At 38.0% G+C, this 22,123-nt stretch overlaps 2 protein-coding genes across 3 annotated transcripts; both read left to right on the forward strand.

Annotated features, from left to right (window-relative positions):
* Window positions 1-3: 3 nt before the first annotated feature.
* Window positions 4-9,472, forward strand: LOC145203724 (uncharacterized). Of its 2 annotated transcripts, none has more exons than XM_080076002.1 (17): window positions 4-231; window positions 743-820; window positions 1,114-1,215; window positions 1,441-1,613; window positions 2,063-2,230; window positions 2,565-2,703; window positions 2,988-3,114; window positions 3,623-3,729; window positions 4,028-4,152; window positions 4,215-4,284; window positions 6,101-6,242; window positions 6,612-6,812; window positions 7,423-7,518; window positions 7,889-8,010; window positions 8,423-8,507; window positions 8,574-8,646; window positions 8,999-9,472. In XM_080076002.1, the coding sequence occupies exons 1-17, from the start codon at window positions 130-132 to the stop codon at window positions 9,219-9,221; spliced, it is 2,133 nt and encodes a 710-aa protein (XP_079932128.1). In that variant the 5' UTR covers window positions 4-129; the 3' UTR covers window positions 9,222-9,472. The 2 variants fall into 2 exon arrangements, with proteins under 2 accessions (XP_079932128.1, XP_079932129.1); XM_080076003.1 differs by having other exon boundaries at window positions 6,104-6,242.
* Window positions 9,473-12,943: 3,471 nt separating this feature from the next.
* LOC145204256 (retinoic acid receptor gamma-like) lies at window positions 12,944-22,120 on the forward strand. Its single transcript, XM_080076742.1, has 9 exons — window positions 12,944-13,180; window positions 13,773-13,914; window positions 15,062-15,240; window positions 18,199-18,340; window positions 18,739-18,917; window positions 19,397-19,579; window positions 20,169-20,373; window positions 21,250-21,408; window positions 21,812-22,120. Exons 1-9 carry the CDS (start codon window positions 13,100-13,102, stop codon window positions 21,901-21,903), a joined length of 1,362 nt encoding a protein of 453 aa, XP_079932868.1. The 5' UTR covers window positions 12,944-13,099; the 3' UTR covers window positions 21,904-22,120.
* Window positions 22,121-22,123: the final 3 nt, after the last annotated feature.

Consider the following 22,123-nt stretch of genomic DNA (forward strand, 5'->3'; position numbering starts at 1 on the left):
ATTGGCGGGTTAATGAAACTTGACAATTCGGTTTTAAACATTATTTTTTAAGATATTTTACGCAGTTGTGTAGTGAAGTGCTGTAGAAACCTGGCATGCACAAAATATTAGAGCTGTTCTGTGTTGAAAATGGCTGAAAGACGGCGTTTGCGACCCGCAAGAAGTGATAATGAGGAAGTTTTATCAGAAGGAGAATCTCAGGTTCCACACGCTCTCTCGCTGTCACAGTCGGTAAGATTGTTTGTAGATACATATTTACGTGTATATTGTCTTACTTTATTGCTAATGTTATCATTTTAAATGAGGCTAAAGCAATAACACAGACATGCTGCTCTAACAGTTTCTAAAAGTTACTGAAAAGATGTTGTTCCCTTTTTCACTTCAACTACATGTCCTGTACTGTTTATGACTTCATATAAGAAACTTAAGCAAGAAACATTGCAACTTTATATCTTCCTAGAATAAAAAAAAGCAATAGAAATTCAAAACTTTATGTTTAGTTTGTGTATAACTGGAACTTTTTTAAGCATGTGTCATTTCATTGTTTGTTTTATTTTTATCCTTGGTTAGTCAGCAATGCCTTATGCTCATGAGAAGTGTTTTATTGCAATTCTGTTGAATTATAAGACAGACATAGTTATTGGGGCAAAGAAAAACCGAAATATGCAATTACCTAGATTCAGTCTGTGATAAAACACATTTTTGATTTTGTTTTGAATAATAAACCACCACTTATGTGCAGGATGGTGGATCTGAAGGAGGTTATGTTGATCTTTCTGAATATGAAACTGATGAGGATGATTATCATTCACAACATTCAGTAAGTGAAATTATTCCCATTGCATGCAACATTAAAAAAATGTCTACTTTTCCCTGCACAAAATAACATAACCATATGGAATCTTTGGAACACTATATACGTCTGTTCATAAGTTTAATGATGAAAATAATTGCCCAAATAACGTTTAAAATATAAAGCAAGTTGCTTTTTACGTGTATTTGGGCCGGCATTTTCACCATTAAACATATGGAATGTAAAACACAAAATAAAAATGACATGGTAAAAGCTACATATTTATTCATATTGTTTTTCAAATGTATTTTGGTATTCAGAGTGACGAGGAGGTTGAAGCTCCTCCCGAAAAGTCCCCAGATCAGTTTGAAGATGCAGAGGAAGATGCAACTGGAGTAGAAAGAGGAAGTGGAGACGGGAAGGTAGTTGGGCTTTGTACTAACTTGTTCCGAAATTTTAAGCATTTAGCTTTAGTCTTAAAAAAGATGATTTCATTGTCAAATAATTCGAGTAGTTTTGTTGTAAACTTAGTTAATGCTAATTTTCAGTTTGCAATGAACTATCAATATATGCCTAGTTACTGGATTTTACTCTGTAAGGGTTAGGTAAAGATTTCGATGTGCTAAGATTTTTTTTCTGCTTTGTAGGAGCAGTCTGACAGTGATTTTGAGCCGAAGAAGAATTTCGTAAATGTGTCCGAAGAAGCAGGTGATCCTGAAGTTAACGAGGAGGGAGAGGAAGAAAAAGAATCTCCCTGTTTTATTCCGACCAAAGGAAACTTTTTCCAACATGACACACGATCACAAGATGTCAGGGGAGGGTAAGAAACTATAGAAATATTTGTAAAAAATAAATGAGCATAAAAGTATATTTGGATGTTTCAATAATTGGTACCAAAAAATATCCAATTCAAGAAAAACATCAAATAAATATCGGACATTTTTTTGAAAACACATGCATCCAAAGTTTTGAGCATTGGAGAATGAATGATTTCCCAACAATAGGCAGGGTAATGTCTTGGTTTAACACCTTTTTTTTTTCTTTGACATTTGCTATTGTCTTGTAAGCAACCAAGCTGTATTTTAAATATATACTGACACTGATAAATTGGAGGTTTAACTTTCTTGTGAGGAATCATAAGCTTCCTTGTGGAGTAAATTGATTTAGATTGCTATAAATTAAACTACTCACGCCTTTCAAAGTAACACACAGCCTTTATTGTTATGATACCATAGTTAAACATTGTGTTGTTGTTTTGTTACATTGTAGGAGAACCACGGTCAGAAATTTTCGGACAAGACCTGACGCGTCGCGATGGCTGCATGATAAATTTGATGAAAGAGAACAAACTCCAAAAAGTCGAGAAGATCTTATTGCTGAATATGGTTATGACATCCGAGCACATTCATATGGCAAACCGCCCACAAATACAAGAGGGTATGTGAACAAGTAATGAGTAGCTGGTATACACAACAGGCTTTGTAAATTAGATTGTTCAAGAACCGGAAAAATTGTCTGTTTGTTTTGTAGTTTTTTGTGAGTTTGCTTTACAATGATGGACCAAGTATTTAAAAGAATAATATAAGGTCAAATTAGTTTCTAGACCTCTTATAGTACCACAGAATTTTTTAAGCTAATGTTCTATAAAAGACAAAAAATAACTCACAGAGACCCAGTTTTATATAGCATTAACCTCAATATTCTCAGTCCAGCAGCCAAGAATTTTGTCAGTCAATTTTGCATGGAAAATATTTCTGTAATTTATTTCCAGCGGGACAAGAGGTCAACGTCGTCCTTTTGGTCGTCATGACATGAATCGAGAACAACATCACTTTCGGCAGCAAAACCACAATGCCAACTCGCATAATAATGATTACGGCAATGGTCAAGCTTGGCCTAGACTTAATAAGGTAAAATCAGGTGCATGGTACATGGTGGTAAATTTAAAACACTTCCCTATAATCCTGATTTTGTAATGAATAAATCTGCTGATATTGCTATAAAAAACAACATGATTATATTTTTGGAAGTTTTAACACATAACGACAAAACATTTTAATAGCACTTGGAATCAGTATTTGATTTTGTGGTGTAAGTGTATAACGGTATTTAGTGATAACTTTTCCTAAGCTTTTGATTACATGTGCATAACAATACCACAGGATTTTTTCATTTACTACAATTTTTGTTGCAGGAAAGACCAAGAGATCGGCAAGCTCCCTCCAACTATAGAGATACAACTATTAGGACTCAAGATTTCCGAGCTTCAAGACGTAATTATCTGAGAAATGATCAGAGGGAAAGAGATCAACAATATAGAGGTAGAGGTGGCATCCATTTGTTTTTGATTTTCTTGTTGTTTGAACACAAAAATCCCAGACTAAAATTGAGTTGTAGTTGACAAAACAAGATATAGCACACCAGGTTCACTTCAGGGCTGATCCCAGCTTTGAATTGATGTTAATCTTAATGGTAGTGCTACTGACGCGGTGCCTCCTAGGAGATCCAAAAGTGCCTAATTTTAAAAATGGTATATCTCAAAAAATGCTAACGGTTAGGGCTATTAGGGTCGGGGTAAGGTATTAGCATTTAAAATTCAATAAAACTAACCCAAAAAATTAGTTACTAATGTAAAATTTTTAAACATTTGCATCCTAAACCAACCCTCTTTAGCCGCTAAATAAATAATTCAGCTCTTTACGCCACCTATCGAAAATTAAGCACTTTTGGATCTCCTAGGAGGCACCGCGTCAGTAGCTCTACCAATCTTAACTGATTACAATCTAAATGAGTATTTTCTCCCAAACAATAACCTTTATGGCTTCACAGAACCAAGACAACCACCCAATCGGCCGAACAGAGCAGATTATTCACAGAAGCCGAGAAAACCGGCAAAAGAAGATCAGGCATCACCACCAGCATCTGATGAAGAAGAGGTTTTATTGTTTTCTTTTTACACTTAGTTGTCCAGCATGGTTTTATGTCATAAATTACTTAATCGACTGTACAAGTTTTTTTTTTATTATTTTGTCTGGCTGAAACATGTTTACTTAAAAGAACAAAGCTTTCTGTTGATAAGTAAACTCAGAAATTTAAAAACCAGGTAAAAAAGGTGATATTTGAATTTTTCACACATGTTTACTGAGAAAATCTGGCAATACTGTATTAGGATTTTCCACAATGTTATGCACAAAATTTTATGGTGATTGTAAAATACACTTTTCAAATTTTCAGTGGGATGTTGGTGATCAGGAACGAGAAGAAAAACCTGAAGAGAAACGAAGCTCTCCGATGCACAAAACAAACAAACCAAGTGATTCAAGCAGACGTTCACAGCCACAAGCATATTCACAACAGAGGTAGAGGCTTTACAATTTAGTTATGTTGCATTCTGTTTTAAATGTTTACTGTTGTTTAATAGACATGGAAAGCGAAGTGAGGGCAACATTACTGAAAAGCTGAAGAATATTTCAATTTCACAGTCCAAAGAGGTGAGTCATGATTTAATACATGTCTCAAGGCTCAAAAAGGACAATAAATACTTTATAATTATTTCTAACAACAAATAAAATTGCATGTGCTCCTTAAAACTTGTAGCATTACTTTTTTATCGGTGTTACAGTTTGTTATGGGTCCCCTTCCATGAAGGGGACACATATTGTTTTTGTCTATATTTTTTTTTTCTTTTTTCTTTTTTTCTTTTTTCTTTTTTCTTTTTTTCTTTTTTTCTTTCTAACGCAGATTTGTTCCCACGTTTTGTTCAACAAAGAATGGTTCAAACTTTTTCAAATTTACACACATTACAGATATTGGTCTAAAGATGGTCCATGTGAATTTTGACCCCGTTTGATCCCTCGGTTCACCCACAGCCCCCCAAAACGTGAAATTTTTAGCGCGGATTTGTTCCCACGTTTTGGTCAAGAAAGAATGGTTCAAAGTTTTTCAAATTGACACACATAATAGGTATTGGTCTAAAGATGGTCCATGTGAATTTTGACCCCGTTTGATCCCTCGGTTCACCCACAGCACCCCAAAACGTGAAATTTTTAGCGCGGCTATTGTTCCCACGTTTTGGTCAAGAAAGAATGGTTCAAACTTTTTCAATTTTACACACATTACAGATATTGGTCTAAAGATGGTCCATGTGAATTTTGACCCCGTATGACCCAGAGATTCACCCACAGGCCCCCGAAACGTAAATGTGTCTAACGCTCGTTTGGTCAAGAAAGACACTGTAGGCAGAAGTACCAAGAGAGTAACTCACTGGTTTACGATAGCGGGAGGGCTCAGCTTGACGTCGGACAGACGTTTTACGAGACATCGTTTCAGTGATTAGAAATCAGCTGTTTTGCACAGCAATGCTATGTCGTTTTATTAAGTTATCACTCACATTTTTAGTTTTGGCGAAGGTTTTACACCTATGACGTGATTTAAGCCTAATAACCGTGCTTCGGTTTTGTATATGTCAAGAAAAACTTTGTTAATAAAAGTTAAGATGAAAAAATTAACTTGACTTTTTTGCCAAATAAATGTTTTTTTAAATGCTCGCTGTCAGGTTGGCCGCCGCATGATCACGGGTTACTTAAGGTCAACTTGTCGGTATTACAAACACAGCTCAGAACTTTCTTCATAACGTAGCGTTTTTTTAACAATCAATTTAGGAGTCAATACTCAAGGCATGTATAAATTAGGCTTAACAGTATTGTTGAACACGAATGACGGCGTGCTATTGAAAACGGTGTCAAAAGGTCAAACAGTCGTTTGGCGTGTGCACCCTGAGAGGTTACTACAGGTCAATGGTACTCATTTTGCGAAACAAAGTTATATGAAAAACAATTTGTTATGTATACACTTGTAGCAAATTGCTTTTTAATTTAAAGTGTCTGTAACACAACTGTTACAGCTTTCTCAAAAAAATTGCCCGACCTTGGAGGACTATATCTGGGTTAAAGCAAGAGATTAGATTAAAGTCTTTGTTACGTTTTTTTAATGTTTTTGTAATTACATGACAATAATAGTGCAAAAAGAATACGAACAATTTTTTTTATTGTTGGGTTAATGCTTTCTAAAAATTTGTCCTTAAGAATGTAAAAATCACCGCAACATTTGTTTACCGTAAATCCGCACAAACATGCGTGTGGGGACCCATTAGTTTTTGTTTACAAAAACAATCATATGTGTAGATCAAATGATGTGTATAGTAAATTGGTAAATATCGTATAGAATATATAAAATGGAAGTATATCAGAAAGCCACTCTTCTAGTTATGAGTACATTTCAGCTTGACCTTGAAATATAACTTTGTAGCAGCCACGGAGATACTCATCGTTGCGACAGAGAAACGCTGACTCCCCTTCAGAACCAGCGAGACCCCAACATTACCCTCCTGCCCCAACTTTACCCCCAGAGTGGACAAAGAAAAGGGAGGGTCAGTTGAAACCTAACAGAGGTCAGTGAAATAAATGTTGTTTCGTATTTTAAGCAGCACTTCGCATGGAATCAATATGTTTGCCCTGTCAAACAAACAAGTTTCATATCTTCCTGTGTTTTCCATATACAGTACTTTTATTTGTCCCTGGAAATTAAAACAGCAGAAAAAAACCCTTGGTATTTGGGTCTTACTCATTTTTACTCTTTGGCCTGTTTTTATAAATTTGACACACTTTTGCCACTTGTATCCACAGCTGTGCCTTGCATATCATTATCAAAATTACAATTTTTGCCACCACTGTGGCCCAGTAAACTTTTCACGAGAGCTAAAACATTTTTTTGAGCCTTTTACTGCACAACAATTATCTCAGTACTTTATTTTACCAAGAAACTCCAACCCAGCCATCACCTGCAGTCCAATCGAACCACATCCAACAAAGCACACCGACACCAGATCGACCTACAGAACCAACACAGAATGAAATGCTCATGGCATCGTATATACAACAGCATCATCAACAGCAACAACACCAAGCTACTCCACCACCTGCCCCTGTTTCCATGCCAACAGCAGTGCCATACAGCATAGGTATGGGTTGCTAGGCCCAATGAACCACAGGAGAATTCTAGTACACAAGATTGTACACTAGCTTTGCTTAAACGGTTTTTCACAGGCTTGTGGGTCAAATTTTGTTGCCAACTTAGTATCTAGCATTTAATGCACAGAAAAGTTTAACTGAGATTGATTGTACAACATGTGTTAAAACAGATGATTTATTCAAAAAGCATTACTGCCATAGGGCTTATGTATAGAGACCACATCATAGTGCAGAGGTTTGGTCAACCTGCACTATGATGACAAGAGCGATTGTTAAAATGTCTGCATTAAGATGTATTCTATATGTTTTTGCTTTTCACGATGATATGCAGTAAAACTTGGTTAAACCAGATTCGGTTAACCTGGATCTTCACATAATATAGTTTGGACAAAACTAAGGTACAGATGATTTGTAATGTGGTAAGACTTGAATTAATCGACATCGGTTAATTCGGATCACTGGACAAATTGTCTGGTTCAATCGGGTTTACTAAGGTTTAGTGTATTTGTTCGTAAACTCTATTTCAATTCTTTCGTGAGCTCTTGCATCAGTGTGAAAGGTGTGTTACAGCATTACTAAAAAGTTGATGATTTGTTTCAGCCGATTTCAGTTCACCTGCTTTGGAACTACCCAAGAGTGATCAGTCACTGTTGCCCGACAACGCAAGTATTTCCTCTCAAATGCAGTGGTATGAAAGTAAGTACACCTAACCAGGCAATTCTCTTGGTAAAAAATTAAACAATAAGTAAACAGATCAAGTTTTGTAGCTGTTCAGCCTTGATTTAATGCCCAGTAAACATTGAGTAGTTTTGCACATGTATTCCAGCAAAGGCAGTGGTGGGATTCAGCCGGTTCGCACTGGTTCTATAAAACAGTCTCACGAAATTTTATGAGATCAGCGAACCGGTTAGCATTACTGGTTACTGTCAATGGACTTTTTGTAACAGAACTGGCTGAAAAATATGACTTTTATGACAGAACCGGCTGAAAAAAATTTGAATCCCACCACTGGCTGTTGGCAATTCTAAAATTTTGCTGAGTTTTTCACAATGACTTTGTATTACAGCTGCAATGGCTTACCAAGCAATGCTGACACAGAACGTCCTGAACCATCCCCCACCACCTACTTTACCCCCATTGTTGCCACAGCAACCATCAATCTTGTCGAATCTGCCCAATCCTGAACAAGTATGTTGAAGATTTATTGTGTGTTTCACATCAGTAAAAATAGTTGTATGACGAAGTTCGCACTGCTCACTAAATTTTTACAAAACATATGAATTCAAATTGTTAGCTCACTATGCTCTTTTAACTTTATCGCCCACATTCAGGTTAGAATTTTTGCTGATGTGCATTGCATGACTGAGTTGGCACTGTGATGCTCACTGAATTTTACAAAACAGCTGGTGCTGAGCACTGCAACCCAGGGTTAGGACTGCGGAATAAGAGAAACAACTACAAGCAATTTCTATTGAAAATATTGGCAAACATTGTTATGTTTAATTATAATAAAACCATTTGTATTCCACCTCACTGAACATTGTGGCGAAGTGGGCAGTTTGGTTCGTTAACATTTAATAATTTGTTGTTGTTTTTTCAGGTTGGAACCCCAGGATTGTTAGTGGGTGAAGAGCAAAAAAACCCACAAGCCCAGTTACCCCTTGTATCGCAGGCTGGAACCCCTGGTAATCAAAACTATAGCCACTTGTGGTCACTGGGTGTCACTAAAGGTATATGTAATATTCTTTCAGATATTGGAGCTCTTGGTTCTTTGGCATTTCCTCCACCTTTACCACACAACTTTCAAAATGAATTCATGCAAAGGTAAAACAAACTTAAGGTTTTGTTGGTTGTGGCAAAGAAATATCAACGTTGTGTTAATTTTCGAAATCTGCCATAGTATTGCATCCAGGATTGAGGAGTCAGTAAAAAAAATCTGACTCCAATGCCATTTTAAAATTTTCCAGCTTTGAACTCTCTAACGTCTAACCAAAAACAAAGCATTTGTGTTGCGCTTGCACATTTCATTGCTTTTTTATCAAAATGGACCAAAAGTCAGATTGGCCAAAAAATGTAAAGACTCAAACCCCATAATATTTTGAAAAACTACGACTTTAAAACCCCTTACAGCGACTTTGTTGAATTGTTTTGATAACCCTGCTTTCATTGATTACAGAAACTTGATGTCGGAACGCCCGATGGCTCCACCGATGCAGGTCCCATTCTCTCACACCCCTGGTCTCCTGGGTCAGCAAGTTGGAGGGGTAACCTACTACGCAAACCTGCCCCACTCTGTACCGATATCCGGGGTTCACAACATGATCCCGGGAAACACCCAGATTGGGTCACCGCTCCGCTCAGCCAATTCTGCTATTCCTATAAGGCCTCCGATGGAATGACAGGCCCATGGGGCTCCTGGGGAATCCCTTACGAACCCAGTAGTTTTGCCGTAAAACGGGTAAACTGTGCCGTTAGGCATCGCAGCAACTAAGTTTTATAACCATTAAGTGCGATCATTATCTGGCGGTTGTTTCTTGCGAGAATTTGTTTGTGCCTTACTCGAGTTTCGAGGCACTTTGTTCGTTTCTGGCTGTTTTTGTTGATTCTAGCATCGCCATTGTTTCGTAATAAACGTGGAAGTCACGACCAACGCCAACGTGGCGATTTTCAAAAAGAACGATTGTTTATTGTCAGTGTGTAAAATTTAAAAAATGGGGGGTTGTAACGGTGTGACTTTGTTGTAGCGAAATGTACCAAAGTAGGTTTACAAACACTTTTTTGGTTCTAATTTCACTGGCGGCCGCACATGCGTCTACTAAATGAAAGTTCCTTCAATGTCTAAATCGGTGGTTCTCAACCATGGTCTTACAGGCTTACATGAAGGGGGGGCATGGTCCACGAAAGGTTGAGAACCACTGGTCTAAATGAAAATTCCTTCAGTTATATGCGAACATCTAACTAAACGTACGGTTGTGCACCACATGCCTCCAATTTAAGCTCCGACATTTTCATATATCAAACTTCATGTGACATAAGACAAACAACATGAAAGAATTTTACAAAAACTCAACGAATTGCAGTACCAGTTACTGTCAGAAACACTTTGGCACTTCAATTTAATACATCACCACAAACCAGCAGGCCAGACAGCGAGCTGCAATTACGTTGAATTTACAACGGGTAATAAATATATACGAACGGTCGAGTGTTTTCTTTCATAACATGCTGTGACGCCAGCTAAAATTACTTCACTCTCTGTAAATTGCAGCACATAAACTTGCTAGTTAAGAGCAAATTATATTGTTGGAGATCTTTACAATCAATTTAAACCCACGCAAATGGCTGTTGTCGTTTTTGTTTCGTAATTTTGAAAGTTGTCCAAATTATGCCCAACCAAAAATATGCAAAAAACTACTTCAAAATAAATCATGACCTTTTGGCATTACTATATTTAAATTATGTTCATAATGACGTCTTTTCAACAAAATTCTACAAAAGATTTACATAAATACTGAGGAAATTGATCATAGCAATCGAAGAGATGCCAAACTAGTCATGGCTCTGTAAGTTCACTAAGAGGTCTACCAGGTCAAACAGACTAATTAGATAAGCTCTCCACAGCTAAGTACGCACTAATTGATGCAAAATACTTTTCCCGTACCAACCCACGAGTCACATTAGCACTCAACTTTCGGCGAACCCGGTTACTAAACTTATTCAACACGATTTTAGCCTCACAGTTCAGCGAAACTATCACAGTATGTAATCAGTTCCGGTACAGCCAACTTTTCCAGCTGTTGTCCTTAAGGTGACCTTGCAAATCCCGGCAAAGTCTCCACACTTACGGTCATCACCGCACAAATTCCACAAGGTTACGTCAAGGTGACTTAGAGGTTACAGCAACAAACAACTGCAAGGTCCAAGGTCGTTTATGAGTCACAATACCATACCTCGTGCGTCATAATATCCTATTTTTCCCGGAAATTTGCGGGTTAGGTACTTTGTTACTAGAAGAACTCATCAAGCCGTATTTACTTGTCAAACTTAAAATGTTTGCGTTTTGGGCTTCCCTTTGTGTACGTTTAGCTGTAAAGCCAAGTCTACTATATGTTGTTCTACACTTCAACGAGTTTTAACACTATGTTTTACGTATACACATTGGAAAGGAAATTTTTCTTAAGTTGTATGTTGAATGTACACAAAAAGGTGAAAGCTGCCAGCAGTTCATCATTTAAATTTACATAAATATCACGTAGAAGGGCAATGTACAGAAGGCAAGTAGTAGTACGTTTAAGAGCACCATGTACATACTACAGTCACAACTGAGCTGAAGTGCTACCTACGTGCACAAATAATTTGAATGATTGATGCTCCGGCCAGCGCGGCGGTCGCAGAAAGGTCACACCACTTTCGCATCGCGGAACCGGGGTGAACCAAAGTTTACAGCGTCAGTGAAACAACAGCCAGACTGCTGTAAACCACGCTTGTACCGTTTGTTTATCCTGAAATCACAGAGACAATTTGTTGTGTAGTATTTACAACTGACTACAGTAGGTGCTGGTTTTAGTGCAGGGTTTTGTTGTCAGTGTTGCAATGCGGTGTGAAGGGGACAGATTTTATGCTTCCTGTGTGTCAGCCTGAGGTTACACACTGTCACTGGCAGTTCGCGCTGATCTACCGCACGAACTCTATGAGGGGATTTTTCTGGCTTCAAAATTACATGTTTCTGCAGTTCAGGACCTTTTAGGCTTTTAGCCCGCGCCTGAAACTTGGTTCGGTGTAAAAATTTGGAATAAAACCGAAAACTGGAGGATTTTTATGTTAGTTAAGTCTTGCAGCCGCAGGTGCAATGCAACATTAGTTTTGTTCAAAAGTGTTTTAGTGGGACAATGTATGGTATTGCTGTGTTATGTTCATGTTTTGTGAAATAGACTTGTTGTGTTTGTGGATGTATATTATATGTCTCCTTAGACATGAGCCGTTTTTCAAAAGATTTTGTCATTGTTATCAAATGTTCAAAGTCAAAAATGTTTATAATTTAGGGATGCTACTGTAAATTTTAGGCCTGAAAAAGATTGTTGTGGTGATTCAAAAGTTTGCGTGTCAAGCAATTATGACAAACAATAGCGTGGTACTTTCCCAATGTGTAAACCCCATAGATTTTAATTGCGGATTTACTCGGCTATTGTAACTGTCGTTTAATTAGAAGTGCGTTAATTATACATAGTGAAACATGCTTTTTATAATAAATGTGTCGTTCAGGCTGCAACATATTTTCTTATGATTCCTCTAAATTGCGCTGCAGAGACTTTACGATTTTGAAGGGGGTACTTACGTAAAATTTAATTCGTTTATTGTACAAATAGATGTAAGTAACAAAACTTGGATTGAAAGTCATAGTTTTAACGCGATTGTATCTTGTTTTCTGCCATTTGTATCTCAAGTCATATCTGAAACAGATCACACTTGACATTCGCCTCATAACATCGATATTTCGAAACGGAAAAGTCAGGTCTTTCATCCTGTCCGACGCCGATCTTATTGTGCGATAGCGAGGTCGTCTCAGGCAGAATATATCCCCCTACGCAGTCTGTAGAAGTCTGGTGCGGAGGTGGTACATTTTATAGTTGAAGTGCACGGTCTTAGTCATGTTATGACAGACCCGATGTTGCGCAGGATAAGATAAGGAACTCAACAATTTTTTTGGGGAGATGAAAGGTTGAGTGTTATTTGGTTACAAAGATTCAGAGGCAGTTTTTTCTCCGGAACAGATTTTCGATTTCGTGTTTTGTGTCAGTTTTGTGGACGTTTTATGTGTTAAAAATATTGGCTTGCAGCAGACAAAAAACTGTGAAAAAGTGGCGTTAATGTGTTTTGGGATCAGAACTTTGAGGTTTTAATTTGTATTGATCGCTTAGGGTGGTTTGTGACTATTGTCCAATTTGTTTTTCAAGACATTGTGTCTAATCCGAAAACACGAAATTTGCAATGCAATGCAAAAGCGTAAATTACGTGTTAGAACGAATTATTAAGTATTGATTTTTGTCCGTAATAATGAAATGTTGACGTAAAGCAGTTGAACCTTTGTGTGCTGAAACTGTTGGAAAACAGAATCAGTCAGTTCTAGGTAAATAAAGTTTACAATTGGCCTAATTGGCATCACCCCTATATTCCAAAATATTCGTTGAAAATCTCATCTACGTTTGCATACTAACTCAATTCTATTTTGTTTTTCTGGTTTATTTTAACGCAGCAAATTTGGTCTGGTTATCAAACAATGGAATGCATAATTTCTGACCAACAACATTTCAAACATTACTCCACATCCAGTTCACCAGCTATTGTTTACTGTGACTTGGTGAGTACAGATTCGATTCTGTTAAGATGTACGCTTACTTTCACTTGTTTGACATTTGCCCGCTTTATGTGTTGTCTGATATTTTTAAAAACGTCTTTTAAACAAAGGTTTCCACAAATATTGTCATTAACGGCGAAGTAATGGCAATGTTTAATGCCATTGGATATAATCAAATTTCTTTTAGTTAGGTCGCTCTTTAAGTTTGTGTGTTCCCAATTTTTTATAAACAATTGCAATAGATTTTACAAGATATTATGTAGTCTAATAGCGCTTTCGTGTTTTCGGGGCGAAATATATAAATATTTGTTACAACGAGATCAGACAACTGTGTTGCGGGACAAACCGAAACCCAAAACAATCAAGTTCGTAACATCCGAATATAGTTACAAGTGTGTAGAGTTGTGAATTAAACTGAAACCAATATGAACCCACGCAACTTAAACTGACACAAAACAATCAGTTCGCCTAAAGTTGAACACAAACAATGACCTGTCGTCCCTCGCGATTCGGATTAACAACAATCGTATCAGCGCACGTGTTCGGTTCAACGGGCGGACATCGACTAACACGACCCGATCACTTGTTTCCGCAGCAGGGCGCCCCCTGTCGATCGCCCCCCAAACAACACGCGATGACGTCACCGCACACCCATCACGTGACCTACGTTGACCTTGACAGGTTCGGAACCCATGTGACCGGAAGTTTCGCACTCGATTTCGGAAAACATTTCTCATGTGAGTTTTTGTTTGTTGTTTTAAAAATTTCGTGTACTTGGTTTTGTTTAAAACGATTTGACAAAGTACTGACCTGTATTCAAAATATTCTATATTGGAAACGGTAGATAACTTGTGTTTAGAGAAAACTTAAACTGTTTGGTGCTGTTAGTTTTATCTTCGAAGCCACAACACAATGCGAACTTGAGCGGGGTCAAAGCTCCGGTATGCTTTGCCCAAGGGCATATTGAATGTACTGCATCCTGTCGTATAACTAGGACATGGTTAATGGCAGCGTATCGTCGTGGAAGTTGACGTCAACACAGTTCTGTATAAATCTTACACAGAAAAGAGTTGGTTATACCAAAAAATCATAACCTTGACATACCATACATTGTTGTAGTTTGATAATAACCTTACCAATTGTCCAATGTCGATAAACACAAATAATCATCATGAGTTTGTTGTGAAAATGCTTAAGTTTAAAAGCAAAGAATCATTCAGTGGTATGTTTTTGGCTGGAGCAATTTACAAATTCGAATATCACTAACCATTTGCATTACAAAATATGAGAACAAACAAGCGCCTGGTCCAGCTATTACTTCATATGATCGACCCACAATAAACGCAAACATGCGTAAAACAAAGCTGTGACAATGCAACCAAAGTTTATGTCAACAAACCGCGTTTAGGTTTCTGTATTCATAAACTGCAGTTTAAACTGAGGACACAGGCTATATCATGTCAATAACATGTCAGTGTTTGCATTGATACTCGGCATTACAATATTGCTGGCGGGTAATATGGAGACATTTACTACGTCACTTGTCTGCAAAGATCCGGATTAAGCCAAGTGACCTTTACATGACATTGTAGTGACGAGTGCAAATCATAAATTAAAGGAAGTGCACGCTTCGTTACGCGAACTGAACCTTCCATTTAACAAACGACTTGTTCTTTTCAGTGAAACGCCATTCAGGGGCATTGTTATGTCACACAAGCATTGAATGGATGCAAACAACCTCATTTGGTTTCTTTAGTAACCTTGGAGTGAACCAGAATTACGTCACTGGAATTTAAATTTTTGCTTTCCACAAAATGACGTAATCGATAGAACACAGCATTATGTTTTGACAACCAGCTTATGACGTCATAATGTTATGTGCAGCGTCACAATCGGACGGAGGCAGTATCTGCTCGAGCGGAACGACTTCTGATTACGAGGCAGTGGGATGCGTGACGTCACCGGACTCACCGCTGCCACCGCGTGTCTACAAGCCGTGTTGTGTTTGTGGAGACAGATCGTCGGGTTATCACTATGGTGTGTCTTCATGTGAGGGATGCAAGGTAATGTGCGAAATTCACTGTGGTGGAATTATACATAGAAAATACCGAAAAAGTGTTTCGTCCACCAGGTTGCATATTTAACAAATTTGTCTTTAATACGAAGTTATTAACAATAATGGGATTATGTATGTCGGCTGGCCTCATGAAAATTGTAGAAGAACACCAGAAAGGCTTAAGATTTTTTACGATATTTTTTGCCAGACATAGTTATTTATAGACTTTCCTTTTTAACTGAAACGGCGAATATAAAAAAATCATCCGGCTAAACGAAACGAAAAAACATGTTGTATGCCTAGGAATGGCACTATCTTATTTTGCCTAAAGAAGAACTTAGACTTAAACTTGAAAGTGGGTTTAGTGGTCGAAAAAGTCAAACAAATTTGTGGTTCGGGTGACGTAATGCACCGTGTCCATACAAGGTAATGTCAAACCACTCTTAACATTTTGTACTGACCATAACAACAAAAAATCTGTTCAAGTAAACATATTCACTATTTTCAAACTCTCTGGAAGTTACGATTTTGTATCAGCCATTTTTTTATGGTTTGCAACACGGTTTTATTTAAAACTTTCGAAACCTCAATTTGCGACAATAATATATGAAAACCTTTAACTTTATTGTTTACATGGTACTGTCACAGTGGTGAGTAATGTCAAAAATTAAAAGGTTTACGTCAACTTATTCAACAAAATAAAATTTAATTTGGTTGCAGATTGGCAAAACCACAATTTGTAAAACAATTTCCTTTTACAAGATTTGGCACATTTTAAAATGCGTAGACTAGATTAGATTTCCAATAAAACTTTCCCATCACTTACCCCCATGTTTTAAATTAAATTCCCGTGCGAGTTAAGATTAAAACGAAGATTGGAAGGGCACGGAAGGTTCAGAAAACAAGCGATAAACTCCTTTTCAATTTCCAGCAATTTCGCTTTCACCCGACCTGTGGTCGTGAAACAGAGTGAAAATAAAACAATAAATTTTAGTTGGGCGCAAGTAAAGTGGTAATAAAATTGCATGCTGACTTTATTCAATTTCTTATTACTTCGCAGTGATCACTCGAGTTACCTTAATTTGAATAGAAATATTGAAGGTTTGAATTCACAAAACCACTTGCTCGCTGTAAATACCCGATTTATTGAGGCAAGGCACTGAACTAACCCTGTTTGGGAGGGAGAGATTTTTACTTGCCTTGCAATCGTGGCAAATTGCAGAAACGGCTGTTTATACGTTGCATTAAAATTGCCAAAAATCGTTTTTTAAAGAAATTTTCTTGTTACTCAGTACCACTGGTATGAGAGAGGGCCTATATATTTTAATTTTCTTACTGTTCTGTATTTAAACGAATTTTCAGGTGCAAAGAAATGCGATCAGTGCTTTCAGTGTCACGCGAGCTTCCAAAACATTTCAGAAATACCTCAAAAACCAATTTTCGTGGAAACACAGACCGCCTTGTGGCCATTATGTCTGAACCACGAACAAATTTAGTTTTCTTTGCCACAAACTGTCTCAAGTACAAGATCCCGGGCAGATAAAATCTCAAATCAGCAAAAAGTTTCAGCTTCAAACAAACCCTTGGTGGCCACTGACAACCGGGTCACGTGGTTGATGACGTGTGAGGGAATGACGTAATGAGGCGATTAAGAGAAAAACAAAATTCATTTTAAATGTTGATGGTTAAAGTTTTTATTGCAACCCAGCGGTGGAATTCAGTTGTTAAGTGTTTACAACATTTGAATCGGCAACAGGTGACAGCGCTCTGCGCACAAGGCCATCTCAAGGTCAAACCGACCTCAGCTCTCAACGACCTCTGTCTGACCTTGCTATCCCTTACATGACTGTCAACTACTGAAAGGTTGTGTTGAACCTAAAACACGAAACATTTTATACGCGAAACCACAAAGCAACTAGAAAGTGATTGCGCTCTGATATTACTTTCCACGGTTTGGGATTACATGCTTCTTAACTTGCTGACAAAACGCACAGCACACGCAATTTCCAAACTTAAAAATAAACATACATAGTTTGATGAACTTATTAAAACTGAATTGCACACCGATGTATATCAGCTTTGGCGCTGCATTCTTAAACTGAGGTTTTGAGACTCTTTATCTTGGTAATCAACATGAAGCGGAAGCTGAACCTTTTACACTACCCACAGCGGTACATGACCCGGGGTTAAACCTTTTACACCACCCACAGAGGTACATGACCCGGGGTTAAACCTTTTACACCACCCACAGAGGTACATGACCCGGGGTTGAACCTTTTACACCATCCACAGCGGTACATGACCCGGGGTTAAACCTTTTACACCACCCACAGAGGTACATGACCCGGGGTTGAACCTTTTACACCATCCACAGCGGTACATGACCCGGGGTTAAACCTTTTACACCACCCACAGAGGTACATGACCCGGGGTTGAACCTTTAACACCATCCACAGCGGTACATGACCCGGGGTTAACCTTTTACACCACCCACAGAGGTACATGACCCGGGGTTGAACCTTTTACACCATCCACAGCGGTACATGACCCGGGGTTAAACCTGTGTTAGCACACCACCATGCGGTTAAAACTGGCATGATATTTGCGAAATATCGTGTTAAAAATCATGTTTGTTATGTCAGTGAGCTTGTATGCCGTAAATACAATACAAGGATTAAAATTGCAAGACTTTTTGCAAACTAGCTTCCACAAAATTGCTTAACATACGGATTTTAGTGCGATGTACGTTACAAAAAGTATTTTTTAATTCGAATTTTTCTTGTATAAGGCAATTTCATACCTGCCAAAAAACGTGTTTTTGTGTTTGTTTCGTTTCCGTATCAAAAAATACCTTTTTAACGGTTTTAGATTCATCTAACCGTTCAACACGTATTAATTTAACTTGATCAACTTAGTGTTTTGAATAGAAAGATAAGAAATCTTAAATGTTGTCGTTTGTTTTCAGGGATTTTTTCGTCGCAGTGTTCAGAAGAACGTCCAGTACCAATGCCCGAGGGAAAGCAACTGTTTCATCAACAAATCGAACCGAAGTCGATGCCAGTTCTGTCGGCTGCAGAAATGCCTGGCTGTCGGAATGCTCAGAGAATGTAAGAAATGTTTCGATTTAGAAGTTGAAACTGGCAATCTGACATGGGGTTTTAGTGGGGTAGATCGAAAACAATATTCAAAAGTGGCCAAAACTGTAATATGACATTTTAAAGTGGAATTAAAATGAACAAATTTTAATTTGCTTGACTCAGTGTATACATATGACGCCTTATGCTGTGGTGCTTAAACGCTTTCGGATTGATCTGTAATGATTGTTTGTCTACCTTAGCTAAAATAAACTTGTTTTTGACCACAAAGCATGAACAAAATTGAAACTGAAAACAAACCAATAGAAACATATAAAAATGTTTTACCTTCATAAGACAAAGCATCTCAATGCACAACTTTGCCAAAAACCTTTAGGAATTTACTTAACCAAATCAAATGTTCTACCCAGCTGTTCGCAATGACCGTCGCAAGAAGAGGGGAAAGGAAAAACAGCAGGTATCCGTCCACAAGATGGAGCTATACACACCCGAGCCGATTCCCGAACATTTGAACGAGTTTATACAAGTTTTGTCTGAAGCTCACACCACTACGTCACCGAGTCTTAAAGATATCAACACATTCAGACTGGTGGGTTTGTGGAGAAAATTGTTGGTAGATTGCAAATAAGAAAGTTTTTACTGTAAGAAACTAGAAAGGTGGCTTTCCTCATAACAAACAAAACCCACTACAAACAGATGTTTAAAATTTCAGCACATTAGGGCTTGTATTTCTGACCGAAAGTATCGTTAATCATAAAAAATGTTTTTTTGTGAAGTGGTGAAAGAAGGGTGAATCCAACTAAAAGTTACAAAATGTTTTAAAATACGTTACAATACGCCAACCAACAAAGTAGGAAGTGGCCCATAATAAACTTAACTTAAATTGTCACAGTACCCCAGGCCCATTGAAAGTGTTATACCGACAGGTCTCGAAAACACAAGAACGCGTTTTGTAAAAAAATGCAATTTGCACAAACAATGTGTCAACTATGAAACTTAAACCCAAACAGATATACCCAACACGTTAACCTGTCCTAACACCCAGATTAACCATTCAATTGTTTCCAGAATTCGACGAAAAACTCCCAGGACACCGAACCAGTGAACATGGACTTATGGACGAAGTTTTCCGATCGTTCAACCAAATGCATTGTGAAGATCGTTGAGTTTGCAAAACTTATCCCCGGATTCGCCGAATGCACGATATCTGACCAAATCACTCTCATCAAAGCAGCCAGCATGGATGTACTGGTAAGATGGCAACATCTGTTGCGTGCGTTTGTTGCTGTTATAGTGTTATAAGACGACCAGAACATTAGATTTTACCAAAACCGACATTTTTATGCAAATGTAGCAGAGTATGAAGTCAGACCCAAATAAAAAAGGAGCGATTCCAGCGTTTTTTAAGTGAAACTTTTTACAAAGGTTTAGATTGATAAACTTAACTTCAAGTCAGTCCAACAAGCCTTTATACTGAAATAAGTTTGTCAAGCATCAAGATTATTGTTTTCAACGTTATATAAATTAGTTTGTTCCTTCATAAACCTCTACAAATAAAAAATGCAAACAGCAAACTTGTAAAACTTGAGGTCAAAGGTTTTGTCACTGAGTATGATATCTTATTTGAAACGAGAATGACCAAGAAAGTCAATCATTTAGATTGGTGTAACTATGGTAACTGTCTACACTTATGTCATCAGGGTTGGTTACAATATAACCACTACTTTGGCAATTTTATCACGAGTAGTTACAAAAAAGTTAAAAGCCATTTGAGGAGATGTAGCTCTTTCCGCATTTTAGTGTTGATCCACTTTGACCTTTTTCGACCTTGAACGTGCAGGTGTTACGTCTTTGTTCCCGCTACTCGACGGAGCATGACACGATGACCTTCTCGGACGGTTTGACCTTGAACGAACACGAGATGCGAAGTTGCGGTTTCGGTCCAATCACTCAATCTGTTTATTCCTTCGCTAAATCTCTTGCGAGGTTGGATCTGGACGAAACTGAGATAGGATTGCTTTCTGCCGTCTGCATTATCTGTCCTGGTAAGCTGTTGTTGAATTGACGTCGCTAGGTGAAACAAATTTCTGCAGCCAGTGGTGGAATTCAGCCGGTTCGCACCGGTTCTATAGAGCTGTCTCACGAAATTTTAAGAGATCAGCGAACCGGTTAGCATTACTGGTTACTGTCAACGGATTTTTTGTGACAGAACCGGCTGAAAAATATGACTTTGTGATAGAACCGGCTGACAAAAAAATTGAATCTCACCACTGGTAGCAGCACAATTGCACTAAAACATTCACCAATCCGGAAGTAGCTGCGCAATGTTGAAACGTTATAAAGCGCGACAAAGTAGAGGTCACAATTTGAATTGGTAGATAGATGGTAAACGCGCTGCAGCTACACAATTACTAAAAGTGTTATGTGACAGGAATTCACATTAGAGAGTGAGGTAGGCGCGTTAAGACTTCGTGATGTTGTTTGAACCAGTTGTGTTAGTTCGTTGAGTCAAATGCTTCCATCAAACAAACTTGTTACCCACAGACATGTTTGAAAGGAACAGAACATACAATTCAATGTGATAAAGGCGGACCAACCGGAATGAGATACAAAGAAGCTCTGGTGCATCGTTTTTTGATTACAAGATTATATCCCTTTTTACTCCGAACATCTGTAAAGCGCGTAGCACGAGACAACGCACTTAGCAGTTTCAATGCAAGATTTCGGGACGCTGCCATAGACTTTCAGTAGATTTAAATACAAACCTCTTCAAAATAAGAAAACTTATTTGCCTAAAGTAGGTTTGGGCGTATATAAACTAACAAACTTAACTGTGAGATCCACTCTTGCCCAAAAAGGAATCTTTCAACTAAATTAGAGCCAGCATTGCATTCTCTTCATGTTCTTCATCTTTATCCCAGATCGCTTGGATCTTGAGGAGCCGAAAAAAGTGGAGGAGATTCAGAATCCTCTTCTGGAAGCTCTACGACTTCACACACGTCAGAGGAGACCAAAAGATCCTCTCATCTTTCCACGCCTCCTGATGAAAGTCGCCGACCTCCGGACAATCAGCATGAGAGGTAAGAATTTTCTCGATTCAAATTAAGACAAAGTATTGAATTTAAACCGAAGATGAATATATTACTGGGATGCTGTCGTGGGTTTAAATCCCACCGCAGGGTGGATTTTTTCAGCCTGTGCCTTGCCATATAGGAATACTTGGGAGATCGGCTGATTCGGTATGGCGCCTTGCGTATTATGACAACTTCGAGTTAAGTTTATTTCTTACGGTAAAAACTTACTTAAAAAGACCTTATTTTACAATGTCTTGGCAAGTTCATGGCTGTACAGCTGTAATAAGACTTGTTTTGTCAGATGGCATTTACAGCTTTGCAACTGTCATGTTAGAAACACATATTAACAACCAAAAGTATTTTTCTGTACTACCATGATATCATAATATTTAAAACATCAATATTTCAGGTTCTGAGCGTGTTGTGACGTTAAACATGGAGATCCCTTGCGGAACGATGCCTCCCCTCATATCAGAGATGCTTCTACGTGGGAATTACTAATCCACCGAAACTCTTGTATCTTACACATGTGCAGTATCCCAACCTTTTCCAATATAACTTGCCACTATTTCTCCCCTTTTCTTCTCATGTAATGCAGCAACGTACTACGTACTTTCAACGGAGATTTGACTTATATCAACGTTCCCATGTGTGTGTGTATTTTTTTGTTGGTTGCGTTTATTTTTTGCTTTCTGGTAATAGAAAGATTTTGCCGGAACCC

Source organism: Phallusia mammillata, chromosome 8 (assembly GCF_965637545.1).
Source record: "Phallusia mammillata chromosome 8, kaPhaMamm4.hap1.1, whole genome shotgun sequence".
In the NCBI taxonomy this organism is placed as follows: Eukaryota; Metazoa; Chordata; class Ascidiacea; order Phlebobranchia; family Ascidiidae; genus Phallusia; species Phallusia mammillata.